Raw genomic sequence first — 21,846 nt, 5'->3', positions numbered from 1 at the left:
ACCGCCACCTTCGACATCCAGACAGATTTGGCATCGCCGTATTTGCGGCGGGACGACACCTCTGCGCGCCATCAGATAAAACACTTAAACAATTACGGCCTTATCTGCTGTGGCGAGAGGAGAGCTTGTGGCCTCATTAGGAGCAGATTAGCGGGAAGGAACGGAGCCCCCGTCGCCAGTCACTTGGCTCGTCCTCGTCCGGGCCCTCAGGTGCCACATTACAACCTTCACGGGGGGACAGATGAGGTGATATAGGCAAATGTCTTCCATGCTAGCGGGGGGGAGTCACTTGCATAGTCATTGGTCATCCAATAATGAAGGTCAAGTCTGTTTAGTTTTGTTGTTTTTTTTAGCTCGGAGACACAAGTTTGGTATGTAGTGGATTTTTTTAACCTTACGGTATTGTCGAATAAAATATTGGTAGGCAAGAGTCCTCAGTCAAACATTTTTCATCAAAATTCTTGTGAAAAAAAATGCTCCAAAGTCAACCAATTTCAGTCAAAAATCTTGTGAATAAATATGTTGCAAATTCAAAGAGTTTCAAGCAAAAAAAAAAAAAAAAAAAAAAAAAGGCATACAGATCAGCATATTTTGTGGCAAATGTGTCCCAAAGCTAAACACTTTCAGCCTGGGCGGAAAATGTGCTTCAAAATCAAAGAATTTCAGCCAAAATTTTGGATTTAAAAAAATCAAATAAAAAATAAAGCATCAGTTTCAGCCAAAGGTTTTGTTGGGAAAAAAAAATGCCTCCAATGTCAATTTCAACAAAAATTCTGATGAAAAGTATGCTCCAATGTCAAACTGTTTCAACCAAAATTCAGAGGAAAAATTGTTCCAAAATAAATAGTTTTAATAAAAAGAAAATCAGGTCCAAAATATCCTTCAAAGTCAAACAGTTTCAATCAAATTTTGGGAGTAAATTTACCTCAATGTTAAATAATTCCATCAATATATTAGCTTATTGAACTCTACTTAGACAAACTGTGCACTTTTTTGTGTTTTTTTTTTTTTTTTTCATTTTTTTAGTTCAAAAACACCAACAATATATAACTCTAAAAATGCAGTTATGTTTGCCATGTACTGTTTGCATTTAATTTAAATTTGTTGCCCTTGTATTTTATCAAAAAAATGTTTCAGGTACATTCTTACAAATACTTTTTGCATAGTCAGTATTTTCGTTTGTTTGTCATTTTTGGAGAAAGAAAATTTAAAAATTGAATTGTTGCAATATTTTTATCTGAGAGACATTTTTTTTGTTACATTTGGTAGAATTAAAAATACCCTCAATGTAATTTGTTCAGCCTGAACTTTGATGACTTTCCTAAAGTGAGCCAAAATGACCACAAAAAAAAAAAAAGACAAATGTCAAACTTGACCCAGACCGCCCTGCTGTATGTGTGCTTGGAAAAGGAACACCTCCAAAAGCCTCCATTTTGCAGCTTTAAGGGTTGAATGTTGAATGCAAGATTTTGAAATGATGTGGTTTTTTCTCTCTCCCCTATGCAGACCATGCTGACTGCCATCTCCATGAGCGCCATCGCCACCAATGGAGTCGTGCCAGGTGGGTGAGCAGACGCCGGCGTCGCCGTTTGACACCAGTCCTCTTCTAAATGTCCCTTTTTTTTTTCTTTTTTTTTTTTTCTTTAGTCACCGATCACACTTGGCAAGTTAGCACGAGCGCAGCTTGACGTCCCCGCTAAAAAAAAAAAAAAAAAAATCATCAGTCTGGGATTTTTGTACACAAATGCTATTTACTCCAAATAAAAGTGGCGGCCGCCCATCTGAACAGCAAGTTTTGCCGTACACGGCGGGTAATGTGCGTGCGTGCGTGGGCGTGCTGCAGGGGTGACGGCAAATGAGCGTCTGGGAGAGAACTGCGCAAGCGTCGGCCAATTACGATGACTGTTGCTGCACGGTGCTGATTAAGCACGTTGTTTATTGCACTTCACTTCATTTGCACACAATTAGAAAATGCAAGTGCTGCGGTAAAACACAATAATAGGAGATAAGCGAGCGAGGCGTAAGTGAAAAGTACGACTGCTCGGGGCGAGGCACCGCGTGACACCAGCAAATTGCTACACAAATGTTTTTTTTTTTTTTTTTTTTTTTTTCCCGGGGATGAACGATTATTCAATTATCAACAACACTTGCTTGCATGACTATTGCCAGTGCCGAATATGAATTTAAGTAGCGTTTTGAGCCATCTCAGGGGGCGGCCATTTTGGCACTTGCTGTCGACTGAAAATGACATCACAGTTGCTCAGGTCTCACGCTGCATTCGAGGATGGTCGGAAGTCGGATATATCCGAGTTGGTTTTCCCCAGTTCCGACTCGAAAGCGTTCAAGGCAAAAAGTAAACAACCAAAATGGCGGCGAGTGATAAATTGTTTTTATTTTGGTCCTCAAAATCCAGCAAACTCACAATTTTGCTCCATTTATTTATTTATTGTTTTTATCTTATTTCATAAGCATTCCATACGGTTCAGTTGTTGACCGTATAATTTCAGCAGCATACCGTCAAGTGACGTTGCGTTACGTGAAGTTATGTTGAATATAATAGACAAATAAAATGTTGTTTTCTTGGACTAAAATAAAGACTAAAATGCTAGATATATTATTATATAGATGATTATAGTTGACTAAAAATGTACTGAAAAAAATGGCATGAGGTTGAATAACCGTTGATAAAAACTAACAAGCGTGATTGCAATTGGACTAAAACTGAGACTAAATTTAAAAATGGCGGATAAAATTAACACTACTTCTAGCCGCCTTATTGTCTGACATGTAACTGTGCAAATATCATATTACATATTGAAGTTGTGTTGTTGTGTTTGCTTAGCTGGAGGCTCGTACTACATGATATCCCGTTCGCTGGGGCCCGAGTTTGGGGGCGCGGTGGGGATCTGCTTCTACCTGGGGACCACCTACGCCGGAGCCATGTACATCCTGGGCGCCATCGAGCTGCTCCTGGTGAGAAACATTTCTCTTTTCTTTTTTGTCATTCACTCACATAAACAAACATGGTCTCCCAGGCGGGGGAGTGAGTTCTTTACTCTTCCTTTTCACTTGTTATGCTCCAGGTGAGCATAACAGCATACATCATAAAGACAGACAACCATTCACACTTATTTCCACGGTCACTGACATTTTTATTCGTTATTTTCCCACGATTATATTTTGTATACTTGGTTGAATTAAAAATCCAGTTCAACTATATTTCATCGAGTCAAATTCTCGGTGCACGAATTGTTTCAACCTGTTTGATTTTGAGGAGAGCATGAATTGAATTGAATTGAATTGAAGAAGACGAGCCGCAACAAATCTTCCTCACTTTGCATGGCCACAAATGTCTTCAATCAGCCCCTCGACTCGACATCCAATTGATCGACGAAAATGTTGATTGGATTTCCAAGCCCAACAGCGTCACGTCCGAGTCGATTACATCAGCGATAACTTCAATTGTGCCCCTCTGTGCTGCTCTTTTCGCCATTAAGTCCATTCCTGCTCTTGTTGCTCTTGTCGCAGGAAGTGGACGTCCTCGTTAGGAACCATCCCATTGGCTCATATCAAGTTATATTTCATTTGTTATTGATTTGGATTCATGTGTGTCAAAACATTTCTTTTATTTGAAATTTAGTTTATTTAGACAGCTGATTCATTCACTTTACATTGAACGGCAAAGCAATATAATCAAATAAATGGTCAAATGTATTTTTTTTTTCGATATAATTTAAGAAAATAAACAACGTGATTTTGTTGGAAGATTTTGTAATATTTGTGTATATATATTATATATATATATTTTATAGCTTTGTTATATTATATTACATAAACGATTCAATGAATAACACATTCAAAAGTACAACATGCTCAGAAAATCAATGGATTCATTGTTCATTTTTATATTATACTACATATGTGCAGTATTTATTTACAATATTTATATAATTATTAACATAATAAAAATGAATAATTAATATTTCTAGTAACTGTGTTAAATATAATGTGAGAACATTTTAAAATATAACAGTGTAATAAAAATAAATAAAATTAAGTTTTGCTATGTTTCATGATATAAAAATGAATATACTCATTCGAACCCAAAAACGTGTAAAACGTTTTTTTTTTTAATACTTTGTCTTTCCCTACCAAAAACATATCTAGATGTTTTTTTGTTTTTTTTTTGTTTTTTGGGGGTTTTTTTTAATGCTAGAGCACACAGAAGGCTTTGATCTTTGATGCAGCTTCTGACCTGAAGAGGTTGCTTAAAGCAATGTTAGTTATTACAAAAAAAGCCGGTTTTACCAATGTTTTTGACAGGTTTGTGAATAAACCAAAAAATTAAACTTAGCTATATTCTAATGCTAATTGCTGCAAAACGGAAACAGATACAAATATACCGTTTTTACTGATGAAAGAAGAGACTCTAATCTTTCTTTTGGTAGGTTCCATGTTTTCATAACAAAAGAACACAATATTCTGTGTGAAAATCAGTCAAAATCCAGTTGCTTCAGTAAAAATAGTGAATGTGTTAAAAGAAGAAATAAATAACAGAAAAAAAATGTAAACAAACCACAACATAATGATTTTTTTTTTAATATGCAGTTATTCTGAGATATAAAAGTAATAGTTTTATGTTGCAGTATACTCGTATGCATTTTGTTGTGTAAAGCATAGAAGCCTAACTCTGGGTGTCATTGGGAAGCATCCGATTGGCTCGTGGCAAACACCACTGAAGCTTCCCTTTCAAGGACTCCACGTTGAATTTAAGATGCCGACCGACGTTGCCGTTGAATTGTCACGTGACCTCTCATCGCTGAATGTCGATCAGCTGATGAAACGTGAGGGGGACGTCTTTCGTCTCCGTCTTCATGCGGATAATTATGCAAATACGCATTAGGGGGACAGACAGTGAGTGCGCACTTTGAAATAATCGCTCATCGCTTTCGTGATTGTCCTTCTTGTCCACGTGTCTTCAGCGGATATGCACAGTTTGATCACGCCTGGAGGTTAATTTTGTCTTCTGGGTCAACGCTGGCTTATAGTTTTCATTGTGGAATAACAATCCCGAGGAGCCCATCTCGGAGAGGAAAAAAAAAAAAAAGAAGCTCATTTGAATATGTTTCATCTTTGCGCGAAACTAATGCTGCTATTTTGGGAAACGACTGCGGTGATGCAGGAAACGTGTTTGCCTACTGATACGCTGCTCTTGGTATCAGGTCACATGGAAAGCATAGAAAATTCCTTCCGTGATTATAGACAGTGGATATAAAATGCGTGCACGCCTAGTGAGCAAAGAAAACAAACGGCAGGGAAAGCCTACTAGAACAGCTAAAGTTAATTTGTGGCTAATTCAAAGGCGCCGACTCCAATTTAACATGACTTGGAATGTGGTTGGTTAAATCTTAATCGAGCCACGTCGCCAGTTGCGAGGGTGTGCAGACTTTTGCATCCACATCATCCTTGTATTTTATTGTTTTTTCGCAGGTTATGCATCACATCAATGGTGGGAAAAAAAAGTTTTGAAATGATTTTGATGTTGATCTCCTTTTATCTGTTACAACAACCTCAACAGGAGTGTGTTGACTTTTCCTTTCCACTCTGTCAAGCCTCACTGTGATTCATCCAAAGGCTGGCTTCATTGTTTGTTTTTTTTAATCATTATTATTTTGATTTTAGACTGAACCCTGTTTAACCGTGCTGACATGACGATAATGCTGTGATTTCACACTTCTAGCGGGTCTCTTCTCGCCTCTTCTATCACATTTAGAAAATACAAAACAAAATAAATAAATAAAAATGAGCAATTGTCCCTCCTCGTGGGTGCAATTGATTGAATTGCAGAGCGACGGAGGAGGCAGCAGGAGCATGACTCTGACCTTCGAGTGTAAATCCCTGCGCAGGCAATGGAAGGAGATTGGATGTGGAACACTCAAACGTTTTTCATATTTCTTTTTCTTATCCTATACTCCTCTATATAAGATGTGTCTGATTTTGTCGAATTCAATAAATTAAGCTGTTTATTGGGTCCCAAGCAGCCCAAATAGACATGAGAAGTTTAAAATGTATGCCATGCAAAAAAAAAAAAAAAAAAAAAAAACAAGACAAAAGGCTCTGTAGCGCCCCCTACAGAGGATTGACAGAGCCTTGTCTGGCAATGTGTGGTAGCTCCACCCGAAAATACACAGGAAGTGAGTATTTGAAGGTCCAATTTTGGCTCATTTTTACAGGTTTGCAGGGGTCATACGTTTGCCCCCTCGTCCGAGACGGGTTAGCTGATTGACTTCAAACTCAAAAACAAATTTTGCGTTTCATATTTCCTTCTTAACTCATTCACTCGCAGCCATTTTCACTGAAGCAAGACCTTATGCTGTTTTACTGGATTTTGACTGATTTTGCAAGGCCCAAAGAATATTGTGTTCGATTGCTATAAAAACATGGAACCTACCAAAAGAAAGATTAAAGTCTCTTCTTTCATCAGGAAAAAAAATGTATATTTGTATCTGTTTCCTGTTTCAGCAATTAGCATTAGAATATAGCTAAGTTAAATCATGATTCACAAATCTGTTGAAAACACTGGCAAAAAGAGCTTGTTGCAACATGACCCCGCCTGATCTCTTATACTCTGCTGTCACCTGCTGGCTGTTTTCTGTAATAACTAACATTGCTTTAAGCGACTCTTCAGATCAGATCTGTATGCTCTAGCATATACAAAAAAAAACAAGTTTTTTGGAATAAAGGAGAAAGTATTAAAAAACATATATATACGTTTTTCCATTTGAATTAGTTAAAGCATTCTCTGTTGCACGAATTAGCTAGAAACACAAACATTTGGAGGCATATTTAACAGTTTTGTTCTAAGATGTTTAAGATGAAATGTTATTAAAAGTGTTCACACAAAAAAATGATGCTCGTGAAAATTTTTACAGATTTCTTGTGCAATTTTCAATTTTTTTTATGTTGTTCTACATTTATGTTTCAGTTTTTTTGTTGTTGTTTCTTTTCTTTTTTTTTTTTTTTTAACAATCCTAATAACATTGCATGTGTGCCCGTTCAGATCTACATCATGCCCAAGGCGGCCATCTTCCCGCTGGAGGGCCTGGAGGGCGCGGAGGCGGAAGCGGCGCTGCTCAACAACATGCGCGTGTACGGCACCATCCTGCTCACCTCCATGGCCACCGTGGTGTTTGTCGGCGTCAAGTACGTCAACAAGCTGGCCTTGGTCTTCCTGGCCTGCGTCATTCTCTCCATCGTGGCCGTCTACGCCGGCGTCATCAAGACGGCCGTGGAGCCGCCCGACTTTCCGTAAGTGCTCTTCAAATTGTTTTTTTTAATGATCTGTACAACATTGGGGATAAACATTTATAAACATTGGGGGTGTCAGGTGATTACAATTTTTAATTAATTCCTTTAATTATCTACATGGCTTCAATCGTTAAATCACGATTAATCACAAAAATGTTAAACTAATAGAAATGTGGCTGCATCTTTTACTCATTGACACAGTAATTTCATGATAATTCATAAAATTCAGTTTAAAAAAAGTACTATATTGTATAAAACGAGTGTGATATTGTGTTGTTATTTTTCTGCCACTAGATGGCATAATTGCATTTGTAAGACATCGGTGACAGCTCAGTACATTTTTCTTTTCATATTAAGAGCTATATAATCTCTTAAACATGAAGTAACCTGTGAAATTCTGCACATCTTATGCATTATTTTTACAGTAATGCTAAATTTTGATGTGGACATGTCTGCTGCATTGCTACTGGAATTGTATGGAGGTAAATATGGTGCTAAAGTAACTTGTAAATAAAAAAATACAGGTGCTATTTTTTTTTTTTTACAGGTACAAATTATTTTTTAGTATAAATTTTTTTTACAGGTAAATTTTTTTTGCGTACATTTTTTTTACAGGTACAAATCACCACTTTTACAGATACAAATTTATACTTTTTTCTACAGGTACAATCTTTTTTTTACAGGTACAGATTTTTTTAGTACACATTTTTTTAACAGTTATATCTTTTTTACATACAATTTTTTGCAGGTAATTTTTTTTTACAGGTGCAAAGAATTTTTACAGGTACAACTCACGACTTTTACAGATACAAATTTAGATTTTTTTTCTACAGGTATATTTTTTTTATTATTATTTTTTATTTTTTTTACAAATTACATCATATTCATCTCCATAGAATTGCATGATTTTTTTTTTTCGGGAAAAAAATGTGCATTAAAAAAATTTGTGGCGTTAAAGGAACTTACACACAATTACACACTAATTTTGACACCCCTAATAAAGATCAATTTGGAGATTTCCATTGAACAACAATAAGAGGAGAATGGTTTGCATTATTTTGAGTTTTTATTAATTTTTTTTTTTGTTCCGGCCTTCCTGCAGCGTTTGTCTGCTGGGCAACCGCACGTTGGTGTGGAAAACGTTCGACGTGTGCGCCAAGACGGTGGAAACGGCCAACGGGACGGTGACCACGCAGCTGTGGAGCATGTTCTGCGACTCGTCCCTGCTCAACGCCACCTGCGACAAATACTTTGTGGCCAACAACGTGACGCAGATCCAGGGCATCCCCGGGGTCACCAGCGGCATCTGGACGGGTCAGATCGCCACACTTTCCAAAGAACAAAACAAAACAAAAAACAAAAAACGGATTGACTGTAATGCGACGGCGGTTCCCGCTTGCAGAAAACCTGTTTGCGACGTATTACGAGAAGGGGGACCTGATCGCCCGGCTCTACATGGAGTCTGCGGAGGAGCCGGACGAGCCTCTGACCAACGCCAACCGCTACGTGCTGGCCGACATCACCAGCTTCTTCACGCTGCTGGTCGGCATCTACTTCCCTTCGGTGACAGGTGAACGACTGGACTCGGGTTCAGGTCGACTTTTTTGTCTTTGGATGCTGACGTCCGTGATCTTCTGTCCAGGAATCATGGCCGGCTCCAACCGCTCCGGTGACCTGCGCGACGCCCAGAAGTCCATCCCGGTGGGAACCATCTGCGCCATCACCACCACCTCCCTTGTCTGTATCCTCTCAGTGCTGCCCTCTTAAGTACGGCAAACGGTACTGCGCTTCGATATTCTCGTCCGTACACCCGTTCGGTGTAATAACGTCGAATGCATCGTTGTGTCTAGCTTCACCCTTCATATGAACATTTTGTACATTTTCTCAAAATAGACGCCTCCCTCATATAAATGCCTGGTTATGCATGAATGTCAAAAAACTATCCGTGGCCGCTATCTGGAAAAATTTGCTTGTCAGCATTGTGTAGTGCCAACTTTTAATTTTACAGTGGTATTTTTGTACAAATTAATGTCTCTTCAATGGATGCCTCCCTCAAATAAAAGCCTAGAATTGTTTGCAGTTGGGGAAATGACAGGGCACTATTTGAAGGAATATGGCCGTAAACATTGTGCTTTTTTTTATTTATTTATTTTTATTTATTTTTTTTTATTGTGGCGTTTTTAACAACTACACGCCTCCTCTTAAGTGAAAACCTCCTTCAAACAAAAGTGAGTAAACAACTTCCCATGGTCACTATTTAAAGAGATACGGTCATCCGTATTGTTTCTAGTTCCACCCTTTTTTATGTAACCATGTTGTAGCTCTGATCAAATGGACGCCTCCCTCAAATAAAAGCCTGTCCATGGCTACTCGTTCAAAGAAATTTGGTCATCCTCATCATGTTATTTGTTTTCTATGAATATAGGTCTCCTCTGGAAAAAAAAAGACACCACCCTCAAATAAAAATGCGCCCTTGTTGGCAATGTCTAATATATTACACAGACATTTTTGTATGACGAAAGACCTCCTGTCAAATAGACACCCCCTTAAAATGAAAGTGTCAACAGTTGAGTAACGTCCCCAGCTGAAATGTGACGTAGCCGCTGGAGTCGCACGCAGCGGTGCTGATGCGCGTCGTCCATCTTGTCGCACAGTAATCGGCTGGTAGGGTCTGAGCAAATTTGATTAGGTTTCCTAATCGCACGGTCGGGCCTCTAATGCAAATGTGACTTAATAAAGCTGAAGGATATTAGTTACCACCGTCATTGATCAACTGAGATTTTATCCCGGACTAAATCGATTTCGAAGCTCAGGGTCTTTTAGTGCATTAAGCACTGCGAAGTCTTTCGTTTGATACTCGTGCATCCCGCTCACATCCATCCACCGTTTCAAGTTACGGTGTAAGTAATTGTAAAATTAAAAGCCTCCTCTCAAATGGACACCACCCCTCAAATATGAGAATGGCAATGCAATTTTCCTAGGGCCACTAGTTGAAGTCATCAGCATGAAACATCACCTGAACCTTGAACATGAGCATTTAGTACAAATAAAGACCTCTTCTTAAATAGATGCCTCCCTCAAACAAAATCTGGCAATATCTACTATAACAGCAGCAACTTTTTTTTTTTTTTTTTAGAAATACCGTCTAGCGCCACCCAGTGCATGAGCATTTGGTACAAATAAGTGCCTCCTCTCAAATGGATGCCTCCCTCCAATTAAAGCTCAACAGGCTACGTGAGTCGACAATTGCACTGCAGCAACTGTTTCAGGAGATGCAGTCCACAGCAACTGCATGCTTTTGCACTTGAATTTTACGCAGTAAACATAAAGACCTTCTCTTAAGTGAATGCCTCCCTTGAATAAAAGCATGACACTCTATCAGTTGTGAAGAAAACCACCCAATGGTGACTACTAACAGAAATACCATCCTCAGCAGTTTGTCATTTTGATGAAATAAAGACCTCTCAAATGGACGCCTCCCTCATATAAAAGTTGGTAATGTCTTCAGAAAACTGCACAACATTTGGAAGAAATATCGTGATCAAGCTTGTTCACGTTCCTGAATAAACCTGCTCAGACATGTCCAGCGTTGTTCTGTTTGGCGCCTGCATTGACGGCGTGGTCCTCCGAGACAAGTGAGTGCCTCATCCGCACGATCATTTTAATCTCTGTAAGCTGACGTCCATCCTGACTAGTGTTAATTTTGGCTGCCATTTTTTCTCAGTTTTCGTCCAATTTCAGTCAGTCACACTTGTGACTTTTTTTTGTGTGTGTGTGTGTAGTTTGTGTCACAGTTAGTCAACCTCAACCCATTTTTATTTTGTCCATTTTTAGTCGAAATCTGACATTTTAGTCTTTATTTTAGTAAAACGTAATTTTATTCAGTCATAGTCTAGTTTTAGTCAGTTCAACCATTTTACCCCTCTATATATTTTTTGTCAGCAGATTATATTGAACTAAAACTATTTCATATAAATTTCCTCATCTTTATTTTGGTTTAGTTTTTTTGTTGTTGTTGCCGAAATTAACACTAATCCTGACTTAGGTTCGGTGAAGGTGTGCACGGGAACTTGGTCATCGGCACGTTGGCGTGGCCGTCGCCGTGGGTCATCGTGATCGGCTCCTTCTTCTCCACCTGCGGCGCCGGACTGCAGAGCCTGACGGGGGCGCCGCGTCTTCTGCAGGCCATCGCCAAGGATGGAATCGTACCCGCGCTACGGGTCGGTCTTCCCGCCGCCGCCTTAAAAGTAGAAGTTCGGATCGAAAAGTGGACCGCTATATTTTGTATTTTTTTGGTTGATGTTTTGTAGATTTTTGGGCACGGGAAGGCCAACGGGGAGCCCACGTGGTCGTTGCTGCTGACGGCGTTCATCTGCGAGAGCGGCATCCTCATCGCCTCGCTGGACTCCGTGGCCCCCATCTTGTCCATGTGAGGTCTTTAACCTATTCCGGAGGCGCTAAGTGCATTCTGGTGGCTAGTGTATATGGTGAAAGTCATTTTCTAATGCAGCCCCACAGGAAAATAGAAATGATCAGGTCCAGCAGTTGCAAATTTTTTTAATAACGTTCCTGTTGTCTTTATTCTTTTTTGTTTGCGGGTTTAATCCGTACAAAAAGGCATGAATTAATAAATTACTCCCTTAATATCTTTTAGTAAGCCCTTGTCATGGCAAATTTGCAGAATGTTTAATAAATAGAATAAATAACCAAAATTAGGTTTTAAAAAATGTATCCACTGTAGTTTTAATTTCGTCAACAAAAACTCAACAAAAATAATTTCGTCAATGCACATTTTTCACTGAACTAAGACTAGACCAGACTAGACTAAAAACTTCATTAATAAACAATAACTGGGACTAAGTCATTATGCATTTTCGTCGACTAACGAAGACTAGACGAAAATTTACTTCACTTAAAAAAAAAACTGGACCAAAATCTACGGATATTTTAGTTCATGAACAAAAATGAGACGAAAATTTTTTGTTTTTGTTAAAAACAAAAACAAAAAAACAAAAGCCAACAGCTATAACGTTCCAACAATAATATTAATCCGACCACTAACTAATGCTAACTTGCTAGCTCGTAGCATGGTGCCATAGTAGCCACTTGATACACTGTAATTGTGTTTTTCATCAAAAAGATGCAAGAGAATTGTATGTGAAATTGTTTTAAATCCGAAATGTTCAACATATTTGCTGACAAAAAAAAATATACTGGGGTCAAATGATTGTCCTGACTAAAACTAGACTAAAACTAAACAAATAAAATGATGTTTTCTTGGACTAAAATGCTCTATTTATAGTCGACTAAAAATAGACTACATAAAAATGGGATGGGGTGGACTAACTATCATTAAAAACTAACACGTGATTGAAACTGGACTAAAACTGAGACTAAACTTTCAAATGTTGGATAAAATGAACACTAATCCACAGGTATTTTTTTTTACATGATTTTCTTTGAAGTTGCATTTTCCAGAATATTCTCATCCCGTCTTTTCTGCGTTTTTCAGGTTTTTCCTGATGTGCTACATGTTTGTGAACCTGGCGTGCGCCCTGCAGACTCTGCTGCGAACCCCCAACTGGAGACCCCGTTTTAAGTTCTACCACTGGTGCGCGTCCAAAAGACTCCACCTCGCTCGTTTCTTTCCACGACGGCCGCACGTCTTCTCACCCCGCTCGTCTTTTGTCCCCCCGCAGGACTTTGTCCTTCCTGGGCATGAGCTTGTGTCTCACGCTCATGTTCCTGTGCTCCTGGTACTACGCCATTGTCGCCATGGTGATCGCCGGCTCCATCTACAAGTATATTGAGTTTGCAGGGTGAGTGATCATAATGAAGATTCATATGAATATTATTGTTATATTTTTAGGAGGAGCCATCTTATTTCAATCTCTAAATTGAACATTGAAATTCTTGTAGTGGAGAGCTAAACATTTATTGAACATTTCTTTCATCATATTTGGAGTAACAACAAATATAAAAGAAAAAAAAACAAATGAACAAAAAAATACAACTGATATAAAATAAATTAAAATTTAAACATTGAATAAATAAATCATTAACTCAATAAATACAAAATAACATATTCATGTCATTATTATGTGATGTATGAATTATAACATTTATTGAACATGTCTTTGATCATATATGGAGTAAAAAAAAAAAAAAGAAAGAAAAGAAAATCAAAAAACAAAATGAACACAAATGCAACTAAAATAAAATAAAAAAATAAATAAATGATTAACTCAATAAATGTTATTATTATGTGATGTATGAATTATAACATTTATTGAACATGTCTTTGATCATATATGGAGTAAAAAAAATAAAAGAAAGAAAGAAAAGAAAATCAAAAAACAAAATGAACACAAATGCAACTAAAATAAAATAAAATAAATAAATAAATGATTAACTCAATAAATGTTATTATTATGTGATGTATGAATTATAACATTTATTGAACATGTCTTTGATCATATTTGGAGTTTAAAAAAAAAGAGAGAAGAAAATCTAAAGAAAATCGAAAAACAAAATTAACAAAAATACAACTGATATAAAATAAATACAAATAAAAAATGAATAAATAAATGATTAACTCAATAAATGTTATTATTATGTGATGTATGAATTATAACATTGAACATGTCTTTGATCATATTTGGAGTAAAAAAAGAAAAAAAAAAAGAAAAGAAAATCAAAAAACTAAATGAACACAAATGCAACTAAAATAAAATAAAAAAATAAATAAATGATTAACTCAATAAATGTTATTATTATGTGATGTATGAATTATAACATTTATTGAACATGTCTTTGATCATATTTGGAGTTAAAAAAAAAAAAAAGAGAAGAAAATCTAAAGAAAATCGAAAAACAAAATTAACAAAAATACAACTGATATAAAATAAATACAAATAAAAAATGAATAAATAAATGATTAACTCAATAAATGTTATTATTATGTGATGTATGAATTATAACATTGAATATGTCTTTGATCATATTTGGAGTAAAAAATAATAAAAGAAAATCAAAAGAAAACCAAAAACCAAATGAGCAAAAATTCAAATAATTTAAATAAAATAAAAAAATGAATAAATAAATAATTAGCTCAATAAATACAATAATAACATGATATTTATTCATGTTATTATTATATGATGTATAAATTTTAAATTTACATGAATAAAATAAATTAAATAAAATACAGTTCTGGCCACTCCAATGAGAATTTTTTTTAAAAAACACTAAGAGATTTGATCAAAATACTGTAAAAATCAAAATGTAACTTTACTGATCATATGCACGCCATATTTATACTTTTAAGACCTGTTCAGTCATAGAATAAAGTACAGCAGAATAAAGTTTAAAAAGTAGGGGTGGGTGAGTACCGATACCAGTTATTCGTATTGGTAAGTCTCGAAAATTACCAAAAAGTACTCGAGTACTCAAACTGGAATCCCTATTAAAAATGTTCAAATTTCAATTATGTAATTAATATCATTTTATCATCATCGTCAAATGATCAGTGTTGAATGTTAAGCTGTTGCTGTATGTTTAAAACTGCAAAATACAAATTCATTTATTTTTTGTGTATGCAGTACTGTGTAACCGCAATATCGTTCAACAAAAAAAAAAAAAAAAAAAAATCAAACCTGAGCATTTTTATTATAGCCTGTGCAGGGGTACGTGAATCCGCAAGGCTGTTGTGTCGCATTCTATTTGACTTGAGCATGTGATAAACGACAACATGATTGATGAGCGCGCGTGCGTGCGCATTTCGCAGTGCGGAGAAGGAGTGGGGCGACGGCATCCGCGGTCTGTCCCTGAGCGCCGCACGTTACGCTCTCATGCGTCTGGAGGAAGGCCCCCCCCACACCAAGAACTGGAGGTAAGCAAACGCAACCGCAAACGTCCCCGTGCGCTGCTAATCGACAGCGAAATCAACAAGATGTCCGCCAATCAAGCTCTCGTCTCATCTCCGCATCGCAAAGCCGTTAACGCGTCACGCTCTTTCCCCCACTTGTACTTTTTTGACTTCAGCTTCTTCCCTTTCGTGCCCTGACTTTTTTCGCCCCCCCTCGCCTCTACTGTGGCTTTTGTCGCCCCCCGCAGGCCCCAGCTGCTGGTGCTGGTCAGCATGGACGGCGAGCAGAACGTGGAGCAGCCCAGGCTGCTTTCGCTCACCAACCAGCTGAAGGCGGGCAAGGGCCTGACCATCGTGGGCACGGCGTTGGTGGGTACCTACCTGGACAACTACGAACACACTCAGAGAGCCGAGCAGGTAAGGTTTTTTTTTTTTTTTTTAAATTCCGACATTTGTGAAAAATTCACCTATTAGCTTGAAGTGTATTTTTGTCCTCTTTCTGTAACACTCAAAGTTGCCACAAGATGGCGTTAAAGCTCTGATGGAAAAGTTAGAAAGTTTGTTTTTTTAATACACTTTATAATGTAAAATTTAAATGAATCTGAATAGCTGATTTATTGATTGAATAATCGAGAGAGTCATCGATTCTAAAAATATTCAATAGTGAGAGCACTACTTGCGATTAGGGATGTAACGATATCCAAACATCACGATATTATCACGATATTGTGGGGATACAAAAAAGGTCACAATATTGTAGAAAAAATAAATAAAAAAAATGCACTCACACTAGAGCTGGGCGATATGGCCAAAAAATAAAATTAATCATAAATAAAATTTAATAAATATATATTTTTTCTGTCATTTTGGACAATTACGATGTTAATTGGTTTTAATCAAAAGTTTCAAAAAACAAAAAACATTTAAACAATGTTTGATTTATTAAAAAATAAATATTGTGCAAAGATGTTCAGACAATAACGTACACTGATTTTGACTCAGTTTTAACGTAAATTTAACATACATAGTTTGTGCAAAAAAAGCTACTCATAGCTTTTGCATAACTTAAATGCCACATACATAGCTTCTCATACTAAAAACACACACACAATAATGTGCTTTTGTACAATACAGCATAGAAGGGTCAAAACATGCCTTGTGAAAATTAAGCTGCACTAAAAAAAAACAAAAAAAACTAGACAGGGTGCTAGAACTGCACAAATAGAATCAACCCGACTTTTTTTTTTTTAAACAGATGTGCTGCTTTTAATATTGTGACATGACTACGGTGATATATTGTGGGAGTTTTAATATCACGATATTGCCATTATTGCGACATTCCTACTTGCCATATCTTTTTTTACTCCTCTAAATGGTGCGCTCGAGTGCGAGTTTGTCCTGAAAATTGCCAAAATGACTTTTCAAACCAAAATGGCAGACGTCCTGTATCGTTTCGGTCATTGCGACTTTTTAGTAGTTGTACTTATGACGGACACGCCTCGCAAATTTGACGTCGCTAACTGCAACTGACTGAATTTTCAAACGCTTTCCGACCTCCCCGCAGGCGCTGCGTAAACTGATGGAGACGGAGAAGGTGAAGGGCTTCTGTCAGGTGACGGTGTCGTCCAACCTGCGGGACGCCACCTCCCACCTGCTCCAGGCCAGCGGGCTGGGCGGCCTCAAGCACAACGCCATGCTGGTGTCGTGGCCGCGCAACTGGAGGCAAGGCGACGAGCACCAGACCTGGAGGAACTTTGTCGGTGGGTTGCCTGACAAAACGTCGGAACACATTTGCGTCCACGCAATTTGTATTGCTTAACTCGTTCACTCCCAAGCCATTTTCTCGGAAGCAATCTCCTTCACTCCCCGGCTGTTTTACTGGATTTTGACTCATTTTGCAAGGCCCACAGAATATCGTGTTCTATTGCTAGAAAGACATGGAATCTACCAAAAGAAAGATTAAAGTATCCTTTCATCGGGAAAACAAGTATATTTATATCTGTTTCAGTTTTTTAGCAATTTCAGTTGAGAGGCATTAAAAAAAAAACACAAAAAAAAAAAAAAACAAATAAATACGTCTTTGGGACACTTTAAACATTTAAAATAGAACGTATTTATACGTTTTTGGGAGCAACTGAGTTAATAATGCAAAATCAGTTGTATTTTTTTATCAGAAAGCCGCATCCGAGCGTTCTGCATCCGTCTTGTCCTCCTTTGCAGAGCTGGTGAGAGAAACCACGGCGGCTCACCTGGCCTTGCTCGTCCCCAAGAACATCGCCGCCTTCCCGTCCAACGGCGAACGCTTCACCGAGGGCCACATCGACGTGTGGTGGATCGTCCACGACGGGGGCATGCTCATGCTGCTCCCCTTCCTCCTGCGCCAGCACAAGGTGTGACACAAGCTCCTTTCTCTCTCTCTCTCTTTTTTTTTTTTTTTTTTTTTTTTTTAGGAAGTTGAAGCGTCCTGCTGCAACAACATTGTTTTGTTTTGGTTTTTCCCTCTCAGGTTTGGAGGAAGTGCAAGATGCGCATCTTCACCGTGGCCCAGATGGACGACAACAGCATCCAGATGAAAAAAGACCTGACCACCTTCCTCTATCATCTCCGCATCGACGCCATGGTGGAAGTGGTGGAAATGGTGACTTACCGACATATCAATTATTTGAAGAAAAAAAAAACCATTCATTTTCAATTGGAGCTTGTTGCCGAAAACATTTTTACTCCAATGAACACAATGTATTTTTTATTTTTAAACAAACTATAGAATACATCAAGAAATGTGTACCATGTTAAATTTAAGTAAAAAAAATAATAATAATGAACAATTCTGAGCTCTCAAAACCAAAAATAAAAAATAAAAATTACTGCTCTAAAATTCTTCTTTTTTTTTTTTTAAATAAAATAAAATCAAATATTTTTTATATATATATCAAGAAATGTGTACAATGTTAAATTTAAATAAAAAATAAAAAACATTTTAATATTATTCTAATTGTTAACAAGTCACTGATGAGCTGTCTTTAGAACAGACCCGTGGGCTATTCATGTTGTCTTGGGGCTAATCAGTACACCCTGGCACCTACAAATATGCATTTTTTTAAGGCATCTCTTTTACTCGACGGTAAATGGGCACCAGATGTGCTCAAATCCAACTCGAGAATTCCGATTTTTTCACTTGTGATTGCTTGTAATGTCGTTTTTTAATTTTTTTTCCTATCGTTGTTGCGTTTGCCCGCCCGCAGCACGACAGCGACATCTCGGCATACACGTACGAGAAGACCCTGGTGATGGAACAGCGCTCGCAGATGCTGAAGCAGATCAACCTGACCAAGAACGAGCGCGAGCGCGAGGTAAGAACGTTCCCGCCCGTCCTCTCGCCTCTGACGAAGGCACACTCCAAAAAAAAAAACGTGTTTCCCAAATGGGACTTGACGGCTTCAGCTTCGGCTTTTTGATTCGACTTGACGCGACACGTGAAAGAAAGCGCTGCTGGACCGAAGCAGGAGAGCGTTTGGGACGCCATATTCCCCCCCTTCTGCAATCTTTGCTGCGGAGCGTGACAGCGCCGTTGTCTTGGCAGAGAGATGGAATAAATAGATATTGATCTGAGCCTAGTGCTATTATTACCTCCTGCAAGGTTGAAACATGCTTGCTATTTTGCTTCACTTTTATGTGAGTCAAACTGTGCTTAACTCATTCACTCGCCGCCATTTTCACATTTCGCAATCCTGTTCGCTCCCGGCTGTTTTACTGGATTTTGACTGATTTTGCAAGGCCCACAGAATATTGTGTTCTATTGCCATAAAAGCATGGGACCCATCAAAAGAAAGATCTCTTCTTTCATCAGGGAAAAAAAAAAGTATGTTTCTATCTGTTTCCATTTTGCAGCAATTAGCATTAGATGAGAGCTAAGTTTCATCAGTTTTCACAAATCTATATAAAATTCCAAGTAATTTAGCTTTTTTTCTACACGGCTCTGGTTGATCTCCTTTGCTCTGCTGCCACCTGCTGGCCGTTTGTGTAATAACTACCATTTCTGCAACCGTTCTTTGCAGTTGAGAGGCTGCATCAAAGCCTTCTGTATGCTCTGGCATAAATTTTTTATTTTTTTTTAAAAACGTATAAATACGTCTTTAGGACACGTAAAACATAAAAAAAAACGTATTTACACGTTTTTGGGAGCAAATGAGTTAAAAGCAAAAAAAAACAACATTTCTTCTTTCTAACTTTTTTCTTTATTTTATTTTATTTTTATTTAACAGATCCAGAGCATTACCGACTCATCCCGCGGCTCCATTCGGCGCAAGAACCCGGCGTCTGTCACCACCCAGCTGAGTGTGAGCGAAGAGCCGCCGGCGGCCGGCAAGGAGGAGAAGCCGGAGGAGGAGGTAGAGAGCTCGCACGAGTTGATGTCGGTTTCCTCTCAAACTTCTGTTTTTTTTTTTTTTTAAAGAAAATATGAGAGCTGGGTTTAAAAGAAATTGAATAATCAATATCCCTTTCCGTGCATCATATTGATTCATCAAACCCTGAATCGTTTAATATCTTTTTTTCCCCATAAATTAACAAGAAAATAGAACTTTAAAGGCCACATTTTTTGTATCTTCCTGTTTTCTTGAAATTTACGGTTCACATGAATTTAAAAGTATTTTCTTACATTCATGAAAGACTTGAATTATCGCATTTTATGACAATTCACAATCTTTTTAATTTATATTTACCATTATTGAATAAGAATAATGAAAAACATTTTCACTTCATCCACGCTAATTTCAATAATTGTGTAACACTAAAGTGCTATTTTCATTAATACTGTAAATCGATCATTTAAGCAGTTACTGCCTCTGCAAAATTGAATTTGGAATTTAATGTTTTGGATTTTTTTTTTTTTTTTTTTTTTAATCTTGTCCTTGTTATTTAAGAAAGTAATGTATGTTAGATAATTAGTCAATATCGGATTGAACTGAAGTAAATAGAATCCAAATCGAATTGAATGGAACTCTTGTGAATTGATACCCATCCCTAGAAAATAGCACTACAATGGTGTACTTTAAATATATTTAAATATTACTTAAATTGTAATACCACAACACTGAAGCTTTTCATTAGCATATTTATTCTGTTTTGCATTGTTACAAATAAACAATTTCTCTTTTTTTAAGGAATGAAATTAAAAAAAAGACAAAAAAATCAAATAACTAAATACGACAGTAAATGAAAAAGCAGCAAAAAAATGCTAAAAAAAAAAAAAAAAAAAGTTATCGTCCCTCTCGTCCAGTCAGCCATGAGTCCGATTACGAAGTACTGCATGCCGTGTTTGACCAACATGTTTTAGTTGATCTTTTTTTCTGTTTAAGTTTTCCGTCTACCAAATGACAAGATGGTGTTGTTGAACCCCGCTTCCTCTCTTCTTGTCCCTCTCAAACATTCTGTGACTTTGACCCGCATTCCAACACTCGTGGATTTACGTGTTCTCGCCACCACCGGCCTCGCTTACCATCCGTCCTCCTCCTTCACCTCATAGTCAAAGTCGGCCTCTCCCCCTGTGCCCCCCCCTGCCCAGGTGCAGCTCATCCACGACAACACCACCACCCCGACCAGCCCCTCCTCCGCCGCCGCCGCCGACGTCGCCCCGCCGCCGGCCCCGCCGGCCGAGGCGGCCCAGAGCCCCGGCGAACAGGTTCAGATGACCTGGACGGAGAAGTGCGACGGCGACGCCGGCAAGCCGGCCGGCGCTGCCACACCGTGCGGCATCAAGGACATCTTCAACATGAAGCCGTGAGTGCTCAGCGACGCCCACGCAATCGAGGCTTGTCCGAAAACCGTGACGCGAAGTGGATTTTGCTGAAATGAAGGCCTACAATGGCATTAAAAATTATTAAATATGATGTCAAGAGGCTTTAAAAATTCAAATACAACAGATGTAAAAACATTGCTCATGCTTTACTTGACTTTAGGGGTGTCAAAATTAATGCATTCATTTTGAGTTCATTTAAAGGTCCTTTAACGCCACCAATTTTTATTTTTTATTTTTTTTTAACACGTGATTCATGACTTGCAAAGCCTATACTGGGCGAATTCCAGTTGCAGCGCAGCAGACATGTCAACCTCAAAATTTAGCAGTAATAAATATAATAATAATAATGAATATATTTGTGGGAGACTGAGTTCAAGTGGTATTTTACACATTTAAAGTTACTTCATGTTAAAGATTCGATAGCTCTTAATATGAAAAGAAAAATGCACAGAAAGAAAACGTCTTACAAATGCAATGATGCCATCTAGTGGCAGAAAAATAAAAAAAATTGACAAAATTCAATATCACACTCGTTTTTTTTTTACTGTAAGGTGGCTCTTAATATGAAAAAAAATGCACTGAGCTGTCACCAACGTCATACAAATGCAATGATGCCATCTAGTGGCAGAAAAATGAACTCAACACAAATCAATATCACACTCCATTTTTACAGTACATTTTTACATTTTTACATCTTTTAAATTTTAACTCAATTTTATGAATTGCGATGAAATTATTGTATCAATGACTAAAAGATGCAGCCGTATTTCTATTAGTTCCCCCCCTCTTTTATGTTGACAAGAGTATGAAGACTTAGGAAAAAAATATTGTACATTTTATTGTATGTTTTGAATATATATTTAAATTTGTGATT

At 37.7% G+C, this 21,846-nt stretch overlaps 1 protein-coding gene across 6 annotated transcripts in view; it reads left to right on the top strand.

Annotated features, from left to right (window-relative positions):
- Positions 1–21,846, top strand: part of slc12a5a (solute carrier family 12 member 5a) — a 135,646-nt gene that overhangs the window by 103,775 nt on the left and 10,025 nt on the right. For 3 of the 6 annotated variants that reach the window (XM_077528392.1, XM_077528391.1, XM_077528395.1), the window contains exons 5-23: positions 1,507–1,561; positions 2,843–2,973; positions 7,061–7,308; positions 8,411–8,622; positions 8,711–8,878; positions 8,951–9,049; positions 10,886–10,943; positions 11,354–11,528; positions 11,619–11,737; positions 12,821–12,919; positions 13,008–13,127; positions 15,095–15,199; positions 15,424–15,592; positions 16,740–16,935; positions 17,396–17,565; positions 17,682–17,813; positions 18,418–18,525; positions 19,438–19,563; positions 20,700–20,953. In XM_077528392.1, coding sequence (XP_077384518.1) covers positions 1,507–1,561; positions 2,843–2,973; positions 7,061–7,308; positions 8,411–8,622; positions 8,711–8,878; positions 8,951–9,049; positions 10,886–10,943; positions 11,354–11,528; positions 11,619–11,737; positions 12,821–12,919; positions 13,008–13,127; positions 15,095–15,199; positions 15,424–15,592; positions 16,740–16,935; positions 17,396–17,565; positions 17,682–17,813; positions 18,418–18,525; positions 19,438–19,563; positions 20,700–20,953 — 2,744 coding nt within the window. The remainder of the gene's footprint in view (positions 1–1,506; positions 1,562–2,842; positions 2,974–7,060; positions 7,309–8,410; positions 8,623–8,710; positions 8,879–8,950; positions 9,050–10,885; positions 10,944–11,353; positions 11,529–11,618; positions 11,738–12,820; positions 12,920–13,007; positions 13,128–15,094; positions 15,200–15,423; positions 15,593–16,739; positions 16,936–17,395; positions 17,566–17,681; positions 17,814–18,417; positions 18,526–19,437; positions 19,564–20,699; positions 20,954–21,846) is intronic. The other 3 variants (XM_077528394.1, XM_077528393.1, XM_077528397.1) reach the window with 1 other exon arrangement.

This window comes from Festucalex cinctus, chromosome 8 (genome assembly GCF_051991245.1).
Source record: "Festucalex cinctus isolate MCC-2025b chromosome 8, RoL_Fcin_1.0, whole genome shotgun sequence".
Taxonomy (NCBI): Eukaryota; Metazoa; Chordata; class Actinopteri; order Syngnathiformes; family Syngnathidae; genus Festucalex; species Festucalex cinctus.
This window is presented reverse-complemented; position numbering and strand designations above follow the sequence as displayed.